Here is a 15,386-nt window from a genome sequence, read left to right as displayed (position 1 = left end):
GGAATTAAGAGGAATTTGGGAGGCTTCCTGTAGAAAATGGAGTTTTAATTGGGATATAAAGGAATGCAGGAAAACTGGTAATTTGAATGGATGAAGAAGAACATTCCATATATGAAGGACAACTGAGAAAATTCCAAATCAGAGAAATAAAAAAATAGTGTTCATGAAACAGCAAGGAGGTCCTTAGATTGAAGAATATGTTTTGGGGAATAAGATTTAAGAAGAATGGGAAGATGAGAGTTTGTAAATGTGAGCCCTTATACTTAATAAAATATATTGATTGATTGATTTCACAAATCATTTCCCTCATGATAGTTGAGATAGTTGCCATCTTCTTACTAAAGGAATAAAATGATGCCCCAAAATAAAGATATGACTTTATCCAAATCACAGTTGTAGGTTTTCAAGCCATTACTCAGACCAACAGACCACTGATTCTAGGTCTAGCAATCCCTTTTCTACACCTCAGTGACTTTAGACTGCAGGCAGTGCTGTCAAGTATGTATTGAAACCAGTTTCTATGCAGTGTTTCATGACACATACCTGAAATGACAGTTTAATTTTGCACTTGAAGATAATACATTTAACTAAGTGTGAATTTTTAAAGAATCTTTTCTCAAAAAAAAAAAAATATTCAGTATATTGTTACAACATAAGGTTTTTAGGAAGCATATTTAGGATAAAAATCTTTTCAATATCATCCCACAATGTACTAGTCTGACTTTTTTTTTTTTTCATATGAATTCTGTTTACAATTTTCATTTTGCTCTTTTACAAGTCCCCTTTGTTTTATTTAATACAATACTGAGAAAGTTTTTATTTCAGATTTATTTATACCAACATTTGAGAGTACTAAAAACTGAACTGGAATCAAAGTGCTCTAAAATCTTATAAGAAAAAAGCAAGGTAATATAGGAAGTGAATAAAAATCAAGAAATGAAGAAAGACAATAACAGTTATATTTCTGAAATCCCCAAAGTTCTCAAGGTCTGAAATCCATTTAGTTGCCCCTAAGTGGCAACTGAGGGTAAAATAACAAATAAATGATTTCATTCAACAAAATGCAATATAACACAATGATGAACAACAGCATTAGAAATGGCACTGGATTTTGCATCAAAGGTACCAGATTTGAATCCTATCTTTAAAAGGGATCTTTCCCCTCTCTTGGCTTCAGTTTCCTTATCTGAAAAATAAGGTACTTGATCAGTTGATCTTTAAGATCTTCCCAAATCTAAATAGTACAAATTCTCATGGTTACATAAATAGTTCAAATTTGGTGCTTTTTTATTATATAAAACTGCTTTTCAAAAACTCAAATCATGCTATTGTCTCTTGTGCTTGCATTTTGACCAAAAATAGGACTCCTATTTCCTATTTTCACCAAAGATAGAACATATATCTAAAAACAATAATAAGCCCTTCCATTCTAGGGATAGTATTTGGAAAATGTAGTATTTTCATTTGGAGATCAGTCAGCCTTACAAATAGGTTGTTACATAAAGTAAATGATGAAAGGAGCTAGAAAAGTTTATTTAATCCACGCCCATCTAAATAACAAACAAACAAAAAAAAGATCAATTCATTATAAGATGTAATATTTCACCATTAGAAATGTATCCTTTTGGATCTAAAATTCTGTTAAGCTTTCAAGAATGGTCTCATAAAATGTATAACCATCCACATTGGAAGGTGCCTTCCTGGAAAGATTATAAATTTTTTCATCTTGAAAGTTAATCAGTGAAATAAGCTAAAACCCGTAGGGACTGGTGGGGACAAGGATTAGGAAAGAGTGAGAAGGCTAAAAGAAAAAAAAATGGATATCACCAAAGGACAAGTTCATTTATTATATAATTATGGGGAGGAAATCTCTGTTTTCTGAAGATGAAAGGGTGGTAAGAACTCAAGGACTATCACATTCAGAATATAAATTGGATGCAATTTTATAAATAGTTATTTAGTTTATATTTACATACTATTTAAAAAAAACTGATGGAATTTAAGCTACATCAGGGCTGGACTGTTTATTTTATATGCTTCTCTTTAATATAGTATCTAATACTCATTCTTAATAAATGATTGTTGCTTGAACGATTAATTTAAAATGTTAATTTATATGTCGCAATATTATATCTTTTTTTTTTCTTTTCAGAAACTCTAACTCTATTTATGAATTATTTATGTGACATTTCTTGGTACCAGCATTTGGGTCTGATGGAACTACCGAAGTTCCTAACAATATTTTGCACTTGCATCTGTTTTACCTAAATGTTTCACATGGATTTCATTTAAAAAACAAAAAACAAAAAAAAACAAAACAAAACAAAAAAAAAAACAAAACAACAACAACAACAACAACAACAAAAAACAAATCTAAGAATGGATGACTGATGTTGCATCTATCAGATAGTGCACAAATGTAGGGACTATGTTTTGTATAAATTGATATCTCCCAAAAGTGCCTGCAATGATGTTCTCTTTTCTCTTAGTACAAGTTTATTTTTTATTGTGTACACAATTCTGACAAAGCAGAGGTGTCACTGATGCAAGCAGATTGAGTTCAGTACAATAGGATCTTAGATTTAGAAATGAAGGAGAATTTAGGGGCTGTCTAATTCTTTCTCTATAGATGAGGAAACTGACATTAAATTAACTGAAATTAAATCTTAAAGATAATAAATGAAAAACAAAAACAAACCAGTATTTTAATTCAGGTCATTAGGCTTAAATTCAGAATTTTTTCCCCTGTGGCAATAAGATTCCTCTCTTTCTTCCTTACCTGACAAACAGCAATTATGGGGGTCAAATGTGATAACTATGAAAGCACTTAACAAATTGTAAAGCCCTATTAAAATATAAAGTGAGATTATCTAATTTTCCTTTTACATTCCTTGTAGCTTTGATACAAGGTTGAGCACATAGTAGGTACTTAGTAAGTGCTCATTATATAGAATATAAGTGGAAACATTCACTGTGCCACATGCTTATAATCATTAATCGCAAAGGACCAGTAAACATAGAGTTATGATAACAATTAATGAAAATGAAATGCATTATTTTTTTTTCCTCCCACAACCAAATCCCCTCCAAGAAATGACAAACTAGAAAATATATTTGTAATTTTTTGCTTGTTTTTAGTCTATAATGGTAATTTTATCATAGTAAAATTCCAGTAAGCACTCCTTCCACCAAAGCAGCTCAGAATTGTTCTACAATTTACAGTTTTTGAGAGTTACTCAAAATTTTACCGACTTGCACGTTTTGACAGACAGTATATATAATAGTGGGACCTTGCATCTAGGTTTGACTGTGAAGGCAGCTTTCCATCCATTACACCATGCTGCTTTTCCATTCTACAATTTAGAATAACAAATAGGGAAAATGTAAATATGGAAAGATTAACAGTATAAGATGAAAGAAACATTAGAAATCATCCAACTAACCATGTCTTCTTAACTGATGAGAAAAATGATAGCGATAAAGAAATATACCCAACTCTCACCTAGGCAGATGATTTCCAAATCTTTCCCTTCAGCTTTCATACTTCCTCCTACAATCCATAGAGGCAACACTATTCTGATGTCCTGTGGCATCTCAAATTCTATATATCCAAAACCTAATTTATATTTCCCTCTCTATGCCTTGTATACTTTCCTCTACATCCTTTCCTCCTGATTTCACATTTTTATGTACCAACACTCTCTCCAACTCAGAGGCCAGCTACCAACATAGGTTTTCTACCTCTAAATCCAGTATGCTAACCACTAAACAAGGCTGCCTTGGCTTAATCTTAAGTAAAGACAGTAAAACTTGTTGAATAATATATCAATTGCATGTGACTGTATAAAAAGAGAATGTTTATAGATGAATAAAGTAATGTAAAGAATAAATTTTATGAAGTTTACATTTTTACATGTGAAAAAGTTTCTCTGTTTAAAGTTAAATTTACAATAAATGATTTGATTTAAAAAACAGCAAACGAATACATATCAATCATATTGACAATTTTTAGTATGAAGGAGACAATAAAGGTAAAAATACCCCCTTATAACATTCAGTCAGAGAATCGAATGAGTGCAATTTATTTTTCTTAGGACAATTTCTAAGAGCTAGCTTAGAAGAATCATCCAGTTCAAGAACTTGAGAAAATTTCAGACTTGTTATTTCAGAAGCACAAGATACTGTTTCTATATCACCACATAAGCAACCATTTTGAAAACCTTATTAGCCTCTTTTCCTTCTCTTATTGCCTTCTAGGACTACAGATCTTTAGCCTATGTAACCCATCTGACTTCTCTGTTCCTATGTCAATGGTAAAAAAAAAAAAAAAATCTATTTTATACATACATATATATATATACATATAACTCTTTTCACATATATGATTCCTTAATTTTCACCAGTTTTTTTAAAAGGGCAGACCCGATTAAAGATCATATTTTTTAGGCAGTTTCCCTGACCTCACCTTTAAGTCTGATAGTTTTCAACTTTAGTGTACATTTATATATTTGTCTTCCATCACATTTTTACATATTGGCCCTTTAGTTTTAAGTGTATAAGGGCTGTGTCTTATAATTCATATTTAGCAAATAAAGCAGACTTTTCCCATGTGGAAAACACTATTGAGAGTTGAGAAATTATATGCATGCAGACATATAGACATATAAATAAGATTAGATATCTCTCATACACACACATATATATTTGATATATATGTGATATATGCAGCCGGGTAGTATAATGAATAGAGCACCTTGTTGCCTGGAGTCAGGAAGACTCTAATTCAAATCTAGCTTCAGCCACCTACTACTTTTGTGACACTGGGCAAGTTTGCCTTAGTCTTCTAATCTGTAAAATGAGCTGGAGAAGGAAATGGAATGTTATACCAATACCTTTATCAAGAAAATCCTAAAATGAGATCATAACAAGTCAGACATGATTGGAACCACTGAACAACAACAAATACATACACATATGTATGTAAACACATATATATATATACACATATATGTATGTATGTATATGATAGCACAGGATATAAGAAATCATATCTCCATTATCTCCTAAAACAAGAATCTACATATATAGTATATTGATTGTTATCATTAAAACAACTTTTAAGAAGATTGCTTCTTCTTTTGCATTGTTTAGAAAATACTAATAAATCATGGCTATAGCAAAAAAAAAAAAAATCATACATTTAGAGCCTTATGGGACCTTAGAAACTACTTAGTTCATCAATTGATACTTTCCAACTTGTGGGGAAAAGTGAGGACTAGAGATAATGTACTGTCCAAGGTTTTCCAGGTTGTAAATAAAAAAAAAAGTAAGGATTTGAATTCAGATCATCCAACTCTCCTACCTTTTTCCATTATGCCAAAATATTTTTTATCACACTTATGGATTTGGAAAGTGCTTTTCTCACACTATTCACATTCCTTGTGAAATAGGTTGTATAAATTCCATTATTCCTCTTCTAATCAACAAGGAAATTAAAGTCATAAAAAAATTAAATGGCTTACCCAGGGTCACAGACTGGTAAATATTGGAGTTGGTTTTAATGCCAAGTTTTCTCATCCCAAGTGCAGAATGATTTCCACTATAAAATCTGCTATAAAATATTGAAATATGTAGCAAAATAACTTCATCTTAAACCATTTTATGATAATATGATGAGAGAATAAGTAGTAATTGATGGTGATGATGATTTTGGCCAGTGCATATATTAGATACCCACACTTGAAGTCCAGAAAACCTGGATTCAAATCCAACCTGAGGCACAGATAAGCTGTATGACAGAAGGAAATCACTTGATTACTATGAGCTTCATTTCCCTAATCTATAAAAGGGGATACTAATAATTTTGTTACCAATAGAAATTGTCTTATTCTTTGCTTTTATATCTCAGCTTCTAGCACAATATCCGGCATTAAGTAGGCACTTGATAAATATCTGTACATTGATATTTTATAGAGTTACTGTGAGAAAATATACATAAAGTACTTGCAAGTGTTACATTTTGTTACATAAATATGAACTAATATTATGAGATATGATCTGTATATTTCTTACCCACAAATATTTATGGGGAAAGATGTTTTAGATCCAGGTAGAATTAATTTGAAATAGCATTAATAATTGGTTACTTAAACAGGAAATTAAACAGTTTCATCTCATTAAATACTAGGAGATCTAGAGAACAGAGACTCCAGTTTCCTCTATTGAAGGTTTTAAAGAAAGGTGTAGATACGATATAGCTTGAGAGGTAGTTGAAACATTCTGAGCAGTCCTGTTGGAGAGGAGCCCCCTAAAATATGAGCACCTTTGCTAGAGTAAGCATATTTTGTTGTGTGATTCACATATATTCCTGCTTGTGCTTTTCTAATGCTAAGAAGTCAGGATTAGTAGAAACCAGTTATCAACAATATTAGCAAATAAAAAGATGAAAAAGGGCAAGTAGAAATTGCAGCTATATGGGACATTCCCCAGAAGCTTTTTAAAATTAAGAACGTCTCTGGGAAGACCCAACATTCCTACTATAGTGATAGAAAGAGTAATAAACTGATAGCTTGAATACTGGGTTTTCCTAGTTTTGGATTATCCATTAATTCAATCTATGACCAAATGCTGATCGTGAGATCACAAAAAGACTTCATGTTTCTAGAGTTAGAGAAGGCACTAAAGGTCATTATCACATCTCTCCTTCCCCTCCTCCCCCCATTTTAGAGATGAAGAAACATGAAACTAAGGCCAGACAAGTAGCAAGTGGCTGTCAAAATTTTAAGTCAGTTCTTTTGAATCAAAAGTCAATGATCTCCCCCACCTCCCCCTTTCCCCCTACCCCTTTTTGGCATCTCTTTCCTCATATATAAAATGGGAGTTGAACTAGATGGAATCTAATGTTCCTTTTCTTTAAATACTAAAAATGTCTGGAAAATTATTCACACTAAAGAATAAATAACTAAAAGCCATCATTTCCTTTAATTCTCTTAATGGAAATATTCATATTTTTAAAGGGGCCTATTTATTCAGATAAATCCTTTATAGTAGAATGGTACAGATGATACTTCTGAGCACTGGAGTTTTTCCAGTATCCGATACTCTATTCAGCTTTCTTCATCTCTACCAAATTCACTTCTGGCAACTGCTTGAAGAGTCTGTGGCAGAAAACAGTAATTCATAATACAAGCAACTTAAATATAAATCATTATATTAAAAGCTGATTATATGCAATGGAGTTGAGATTTCATCAGGAAAGATTCAGGGATGTATGTACAGGCCATATAGATAACTATTATAAATATTTTGTTTTTTTCCTTTTTGGCTTTTATATTCCCAGTTCTCACAAGAGGGATTCCATCAAGAAGGTACTTAATTGTTTGATGAATTGAGATAATATATGAGTTTGGCAAGTTTACAACATAGCACATAAATGAATATAAGAAGAATTTGTAATTATATAATATAAGGAACTGTCAACATTAAGGCAGAGCACAATATCTTATAGCTCTTCAATCTTTTGGAGATTTGTCAGAAACCCTTGTGGTTAAGTGACTTAATCAGCTCACAAAATTAGTAAGCCTCTGAGGCAGGATTTGGCCCCTCTTATTAAATCCAAGTCCAGCAAACTAATCACTAGGTCATAATGCCTCTAAAATATATCATAAACCCACAAAAATCCTTCACAAGCTTATACACTAGCAATAAAGATTTTTAAAAACCATTAAAAACCATTTAACATATTACAAAGCACAACAGAAACATTAAATATTTAAAAGTCAAATCATCTAATCGTTCAAATAAACTTTATGAAGATAATTACAAAACTATACTACCAGAAATAAATGGGTTTATTAGAAAATAGATTGATTTAAAATCAGGGGACTTAAGTTTGATTCTTAATTCAGCACTTGCTACTCATATGATCCTGAGAAAATCCTTTCTCCTCTCTGGAGTTCAGCTCCTTTACCTGTAAAATAAAGACTCTAGGGAGGCACTCTGAATCTTTCAGCTCTAAAACCTATGATGTCTAAATTTAAATACTTTCCATTCAGAAGTGACATAATTAATAATCACTTTCTCACTCTTACATTCTCAACTACTGGATAAGAAGCTGTTTTTGCTAATTACTATTGTTACCTTGAACCTTTAATATTTCACAAATTACTTAAAGGTGTGACTCAACCATAAGACAATGTTAAAAATAAAATATAAAAATCAATACTGATTTTACTAATTTTGACTGGTTCTACAAATGATATTTAATCCAACATTATTGTGATTGTGGCATTAGCCTATTTTATTCCATTTTACTGATGCTACTGTCACTGAATATTTTTTATTTATCATCTAAAACAGGTTATGCTGAAGTTAACTGCTTTTCAAAACACAGCAGATGAGATACTTAACATGGCATTGGTGGATTGTCAGTCTGATACTGTGTAGCTGTTTGAGCCCTCGAATCAATTTTGACAATTTCCAGATGCAAAAGACACAGAGAAAAAACAAATACAATGAAGACTAATGATGAAATTCTCAGTTCTGTGTCTTCTAGAAAAGCCAGTTTTAAAAGTAATTTATTATTATTAAAAAGATACATTTATTTGCCCCTGATGCTCTTCTTGTCTACAATATAAATAAAATAACATGTAAAACACTAATATCTCAGACATCAGAAACTGTCTTCCTGAGTCATTTTAGTTGAACTCTCTGCTACTGATGATCAGTATAATGTAGGAAACTCTTCAAGTGAAGCTAAGGCTAACAGCATCTTGTGCATGTTAACAGTCATCAGAGAAAGAAGGGAGAGGGTCTTCATTGCTTGGAACATTCACAAAATCAATTCCCTTGTCATAACTCTCTGTCAAATCTTTTTAAGGAAGACACTGCAGTAGTAATGCCTTAGTGTTTTATTCAACATAATAAGAATAGTGGGGTAAATGAGGCCTCAAATTCTTAATACTAGAAAATTTAAGAATGTTGATGGTCTGGGGTAAAGTGACATCTAGTGTTCACCTAACATAGTCCAAAAATGCATTATCCAGGTGAATTAATAATGGGGAAAAAATGCATCTGTTTAATAGAAAAGTATAGATTTATAGAATGACAGCACAGAAAGGGACTTTTTACAGATAGGAAATTATAAACTAAAGTTAAGTAGGTGACTTACTTGAAGTTACACAGCTGGAGGAGCTAAGGCCAAGTGTTCCTACATTGTGTTTAGTGTTCTTTCCACTATGCATTTTAACATAATTTTTGCGTGGATTTTGTTTTAAAGAATCTTGAAATTCTTATATCTGTCAATCTAACACACTACACACATACACCCCTAACTATGAAAAATTGTAAAAATACAGAATCATAGAAGAGAAATGAACATTTTTGAAGAAGCCAATACTTATACAATGTTCGTCAAGTATTAGGAGTGTATTATAATAAGGATTTTTCAGGACTTTGGGTATCTGAGATCCTAGGTTAGAATTAGCCTCGTTCCAATTATCCTTACCTTATCCGTGAGATTATTATGTTTTGAGAGCATACTCATTTAATTGATTTTGATATTCATATAGGAAAAAGTGAATTATCTTTTACCTTTCTCTTTGTTGACAATAGCTCTATAAAATAACTTGGAGTAAAACAAACTTTGAAACTTTTCCATAGAACATTTTCAATAGATTTTAGTTTGAAATATGTGTCTTTTGTTAACACTGCAAAATGTCTATGAAATATAAGTTTCTGTACTAGAACCTGCTAAAAATTTTCACCATTGATCTGTTTCACCCATCTGTTAGAACAGAATATTTTGCCCTTTCCAAAAATAAGTGTACTTGCTGTGTTTTATTTATGATGTCATGGCCATCATCAGAAATTCCACAGTTGAAATGAAAGATGAGTCAGCAAGGCTGAGACATACATAATGAACGCATGAAAGGAATGATTAAGATTCTTTGGGAGATTAGGTGTTTAATTTACTGTATGTTATAACTCAACCTCTAAAGAGATGGTTAAGTGGTTATATTGCAAAATGGACATTTCAAATGACCTAGCATTCCCCCCCCCCCCACCTTTCAATCTACAAACCCATCATATGAAACAGATCATTATTGTCTCCCACAGTCTAATGCTTCAAGCTTGGTAGACTGAAGTAGCATTGTTATTTAAAAACAGAAAGTGTGCTGTAAATACCAATCAATAGCAGAAAACACACAGTACACTGTACTAATGGTTTAATGCAATAGGCTTTTGTAATGTGAATAAAAGTAGAACAAGAGTCTGAGCTATGACTCACTTAAATTGAAAAAAAAAATCAGGTACAAATGCTATAAATAGAACAAAAGGGAAAATAAAATCAACTATTGAACACTTATGACATCCTCATAAAATGTGTCACAATCACATAGTCCTACAGAAGTTGTGAACACATCTCACCAAATATAAATATTTGTAGTAGGCTATAAGAATTGCAACTTGTGTTAACTTATGCATCTGTGTTTATAAAATTCATTAGACTTGTATTCTCCTTAACTAAAACCATTAAATACTATTGCAAATCATTAAGAAAACTATACACTTGTTGATATTAAAAATTGTTTTCTTTCCAATATTAATTAACCTTTGGCTAATCTTTTGGTCATCTGTTCTAAGAAAAATTATATAGCACTGTGTGGCTTATGCTATATTACCTTTGGAATGATGAATATTGCAGATATTATTAGTACATTCAAACATTACACTGAAAAATTAAAAGATATATTATGAATCCTCATTGAAAATATGAGCAAATAATTGGACAATTAAAGTGCATCACATTTAATGAATTTAATATGAATGATATTGGGGTCATAGAATTTTTTAATGAATTTACTAAATGCTAGACTTCTTACTTTCAATCTCCTGTATGCCATCAACCTGATATTTAGACTCCAACACTGACATAAAGTTTCCTATCATACAATTCATTTATCATTTCACATAATAGGATTTCAAACTGCAATAAAAAATCTCTAATTGTGTCTTTTAATTTAGTTGTGTTAAGTAATCTCCATCTCAGAAATATGCATTTAAATACTATGTATTTGCCACCAAAATCAATACTTTAAGGCAATCAATAGATTGATAAGCCATTAACATTCTTAAAAAGTACTTGAAATAAATATGGCAGAATTATCTTTTATATTAAAATTTTCATAAACTAAGTTGCTGTGGGTCAACATGATATATTGTTCATAATTTCAAACCCATGTTAATATTAATGGTTTTGAAGAGTATTTGAGTCAGAACAGAATACTTAAAAGCTTCTACAGATGTACAAAGTATATATAACCATTGAGGGGAATAATTAATAAGCAATCATTCAAAAGAAAGTTTTTGGTGGTACTACATGCATACTTTTATGAAGATTAGAATTATGAAGCCTAATATTTTGACATTTATTTTATCACAAGCTAAGCTTTAGTTATACTTCATTTCACAAATGGCTATGTATTTCAATTTAAAAATAAGTTACTTTTAATAAATCCATCTGAAGCTTTACTTTAAGATCCGCTAATAATATTTCAACACAGAACAACTTTCATCTAAGATTCTTGTGCCTTTATAATGACCATCTTTATTTAGGAACCGAAGTACAATGAAAGTACAGATGCATTATTACAAAGGAGACAATTCAGTCACTTTTTTCCAAAGACTATTGCCTTTTGGAACATCATTCAGCATTCTGAGAAAGCTGGCAAAAGGTATTAATGGTTACACTGTTTTTAGTCATTGGTAGTAGTGGTGAAGGGGGTAGGGGTGGGCAGGGAACTGTGTATTTTAAGTAGTTGGCTGTAACTTCATTTTGGATGAATACAACCATGCCTCCTTTTCTTAAAGCTTCTTGTGCAAAGTTGTAACCTGCTGGGCTACTTCTTTCTCTCTCTCTGTCTCTCTGTTTCCGTTTCTGTCTACTCTCTGTTTCTCTCTGTTTCTTTCTCTCTTTGTCTCTCTCTGTGTCTCTCTCACTGTGTCTCTGTCTCTCCGTCTCTCTCTGTGTGTCTCTCTCAAATTCTCTGTCTCTTTTTTTCCCCTCTTTCTCTTTGTCTGTCTCAGTCTTTTTTCTCTAGTTAAGTTTGCAGGACAACTCCTTAGGTAAATAAGAAAAACTTTTCAAGTGTGTGCACCACCTAAAACCACTAAAAATTTGAATGAGTAGCCTGGGGGCAGGGTAGATAGAGGCTGGAGAAGATGGTAAGGAATAACCTTGGAAGAAGGGCTGACAGCTGAGGAGCTATGAGCTCAGATCACCAACTCACTTAAGTTACAAAGGTTCCCTATGCCACTACAGTCTACAGATGTAGAAGAGAGAAGATAAGAAGATTGACAACTGGATATTGGAAAGGGAGTATAAGGGGAGGTGGAAGAAATGTCTCTCTTACAATCTGGGACAGAAGCCTAAAGAAGAATTGGACATAAATCTTTAAATGCTCTTACTGGGAGGGGGGAGGGGAAAGAATTTTTCTCACCTCGAGTTCAAGGAACTGCCCTGTCCTGCTAAGCACTTCATGCTCCTTCAAAATAAACAGAAGAGTTAAAGCTAAGAAGTTCCTTAAGAGTCAGAGATATGTGAGATCGAGATGGAGGAAAAGGGAAAGAAGATGAATGAGTCACCCCCACATCTTGGGTAGGAAGGACTTTTCTTAGTAATCTTTTTGAGCCCCGATCCAAAGATGCCCCAAAACAAAGTCTCTTCCCCACCCCCACCCTAGTCTCTGCTTCTCCTCCTGGGCAGGAAAGTTATCTAGGAGGTGCGAAAAAGAACAGATGCAGCTGGATGGCCGCAAAAACAGCTGCCGAGAGGCGCAATAGAGGGAGCGCAATGTACTTACCCAAGTGGGTACCAGGAGGGTGACCGGGCGCTCACGCGGTGCGGGTAGTGGCTGTTTCTCTGCCACATTCATTTCCTCCCATGCAGCTCGAATCGTCTCTGCGCTATATTCGGCTCTGTCACTCCTTTATCAGGCATTGAATAATCCCAAAGCGAACCAGAAACATCCGCGGGCTTAGCCCCTGCGTCGCGTCCGTGGCTCCAGGCTCAGCCACTGCTTCGGGTTTGTTATTCCGTCAGGCTTTTGGTCTACAGCTCACACCAGCTGGAGACGGGCGGTGGCGGCAGAGGCAGTGGCGGCAGCAGATCCCGGCCAGGCCATGAGCTCAGCTCAGTGCTCCCAATAAGAGCAGCTCAAGAGCAGGAGCCACGACATGCTCTTTGCACGAGGGAGCCCGAGAAAGGGAGGGGCGCTGAGCCAGGGAGGGGAAGGAATGAACACTGCTTTTCACCAGGTTGGGCGCTTTGGGGAAAGGCGATTAATAAAATAGAAGGAGAGAGCAGCTGTAAATTTTTTCCTCCTTCAATTGTCTCTGTGTACTGCTCTCTCCTTTCCACTCAGCCTTTTCGTCCACTCAGACCCCCGTTGTTTCTTACAGCCACCTCGCACGAAGAGCTGCTACATTTCTGCTTTTTACTCATGTATTTCTCCCCATCCTTCCTTCCTTCCATCCTGGGAGAATGTTTCACACCTCTTGAACTACTTTTCAAATAATAAAGACACACTGAAACATTTTCCAGCATCTGGCCCACGTCAAGGTTTCTGACCATTTTCCCTCCATCCTAGGACAATTATCTAATTCTGTCTTCGTGGTATATCAATGGAGTTCCATTTCTCCCTTGCAAAGTACTGAGTGCTCCTTAGATTCCTACGATTTGCACCTGCTGGCCTTGGCCTTCTGCCTCTTTCAAATACCAGGCAAGCAGTTTTCTGTTTGTTTGTTTCCCCCACCCCTCTATTTTGCTGGGTGGTGCCTTTTCACTCTTACTTATCTGATACCTTAAAAAAACTTAATTAAATAAGTCTCAGAGAAACAACATTTAGTGAGCATCTTTTGTCCCTGATGGATAACACCTCATGTGAAACAAATCTTTTATAGAATTGCAGAGTTGGAAGAGAAGCCTTGAATAACAAGGTTTGGAGCAGGAAAGGACCATCAATAACTTTTGTTTTGCAAAGGAAAAACTGAATATCAGAGAGAGTACCCAGTTTCTTCATATCTCACAGGTAATAATTAGCAAAGCAAATAATTCCAAACCACATCACCTTTAAAGCAAACAAACAAAAAGTAATCGAACAAAAAAAAAAAAACGAAAGAGAAGAAGGAAAGAAGGAAGGAAAGTGAGAAAGAGGAAGTTAGTACTCTTTCTGTTTTCATTGAACATCTCGTCAAACTATTGAAGTAAAAATTTTACTAAATCTTCAGGGAAACAATATTTAGCCAAAATTTGTAGTTTTTATGAATCCTTCTAATTTCTGTTTTCTGGAGCAACAAAACAAGCTTAAAGCTCCATCAGATAACAGATTTATTAATTTTGAAGAATATTGTCCTGTTCCTTTTATTTATATGGCTAAATGTCTCCAATTTCTTCAACTTAGCTTCCTGTCATTCCATCATCATCCTGATCATCCTACAGCAACCTGCATTTGTTTCTAAAAAATTGGTTTGATACTAGATGAAATATGGGCAAGTTGGAGTTCATTTGAGATAGTTGCAAAAATAGTAGCCAAAAATTGAAGAATACCTCACTGGTTAGGCTATTATTATCATCATCATTATTATTATAAAGACAAACACACAATGGTCTCTCCTTTTGTGTTCCTCTTCTTCCTAGATATGTTTTCATCACACAACCAGATTTTCCTTCTCTTTTCTGATGACTCTAGAAAAAGAAGTGAATCTAAGATCACTTGAAAGCCAGCATATACCTAGCAGTTTCTAAAAATAAGAAATGTTCCTTCCTGTGACCAAAATCCAAGCAAGTCTAGTTTAATGGTTAGATCCCACAATAATCATTCCAGCTGATTTCCATTTCATAAAATAGGAGAATTAAAAGATAAAGGAAGAAAGTGGTCATCAAAATCAGGATTAATCAGATGTATTTCCATTTGAAGAAAAAAAAATCAGTCACTGGGGAGAAAAAAAAAAGCACTATTAACAGCTTATTTGTAATGAAATTAAGGGATAAAGAGGAAGAAAATATTTGAGTTTCAACAAAATAGTAAGTAACTCTACTGAAAACTCTATAGGCTTATTTGTATTGAAGTGTACAAAATTCAGGAAACAAAGTGCTGACTAAATATCAGTTAAATTTAAGATTAGAGATTTAACATTAAGAGAAATGTTCCACTAAGGTTCTTAACTAGTGGAAACCCAAAAAGGTAAAACTATTTGCCCAAGGTTACTCAGCTATCATAAAGCAAAGTCAGGTTTCATTTTTAGGTCTCTTGAAGCCAAATCCAACACTTTATTCTCTGTATTATGATGCAAATTCCATAAGCTATATCTAGCACAGGGGCTCT

General features: G+C 33.6%; 1 protein-coding gene across 1 annotated transcript in view; it reads right to left on the bottom strand.

Moving 5' to 3' along the window:
• Positions 1-13,597, bottom strand: part of SNTG2 (syntrophin gamma 2) — a 640,226-nt gene extending 626,629 nt beyond the window's left edge. Inside the window, exon 1 of the mRNA XM_051976027.1 lies at positions 12,864-13,597. Coding sequence (XP_051831987.1) covers positions 12,864-12,935 — 72 coding nt within the window. The 5' untranslated portion in view covers positions 12,936-13,597. The remainder of the gene's footprint in view (positions 1-12,863) is intronic.
• Between the last annotated feature and the right edge of the window lie 1,789 nt (positions 13,598-15,386).

Source organism: Antechinus flavipes, chromosome 2 (assembly GCF_016432865.1).
Source record: "Antechinus flavipes isolate AdamAnt ecotype Samford, QLD, Australia chromosome 2, AdamAnt_v2, whole genome shotgun sequence".
Lineage (NCBI taxonomy): Eukaryota > Metazoa > Chordata > Mammalia > Dasyuromorphia > Dasyuridae > Antechinus > Antechinus flavipes.
This window is presented reverse-complemented; position numbering and strand designations above follow the sequence as displayed.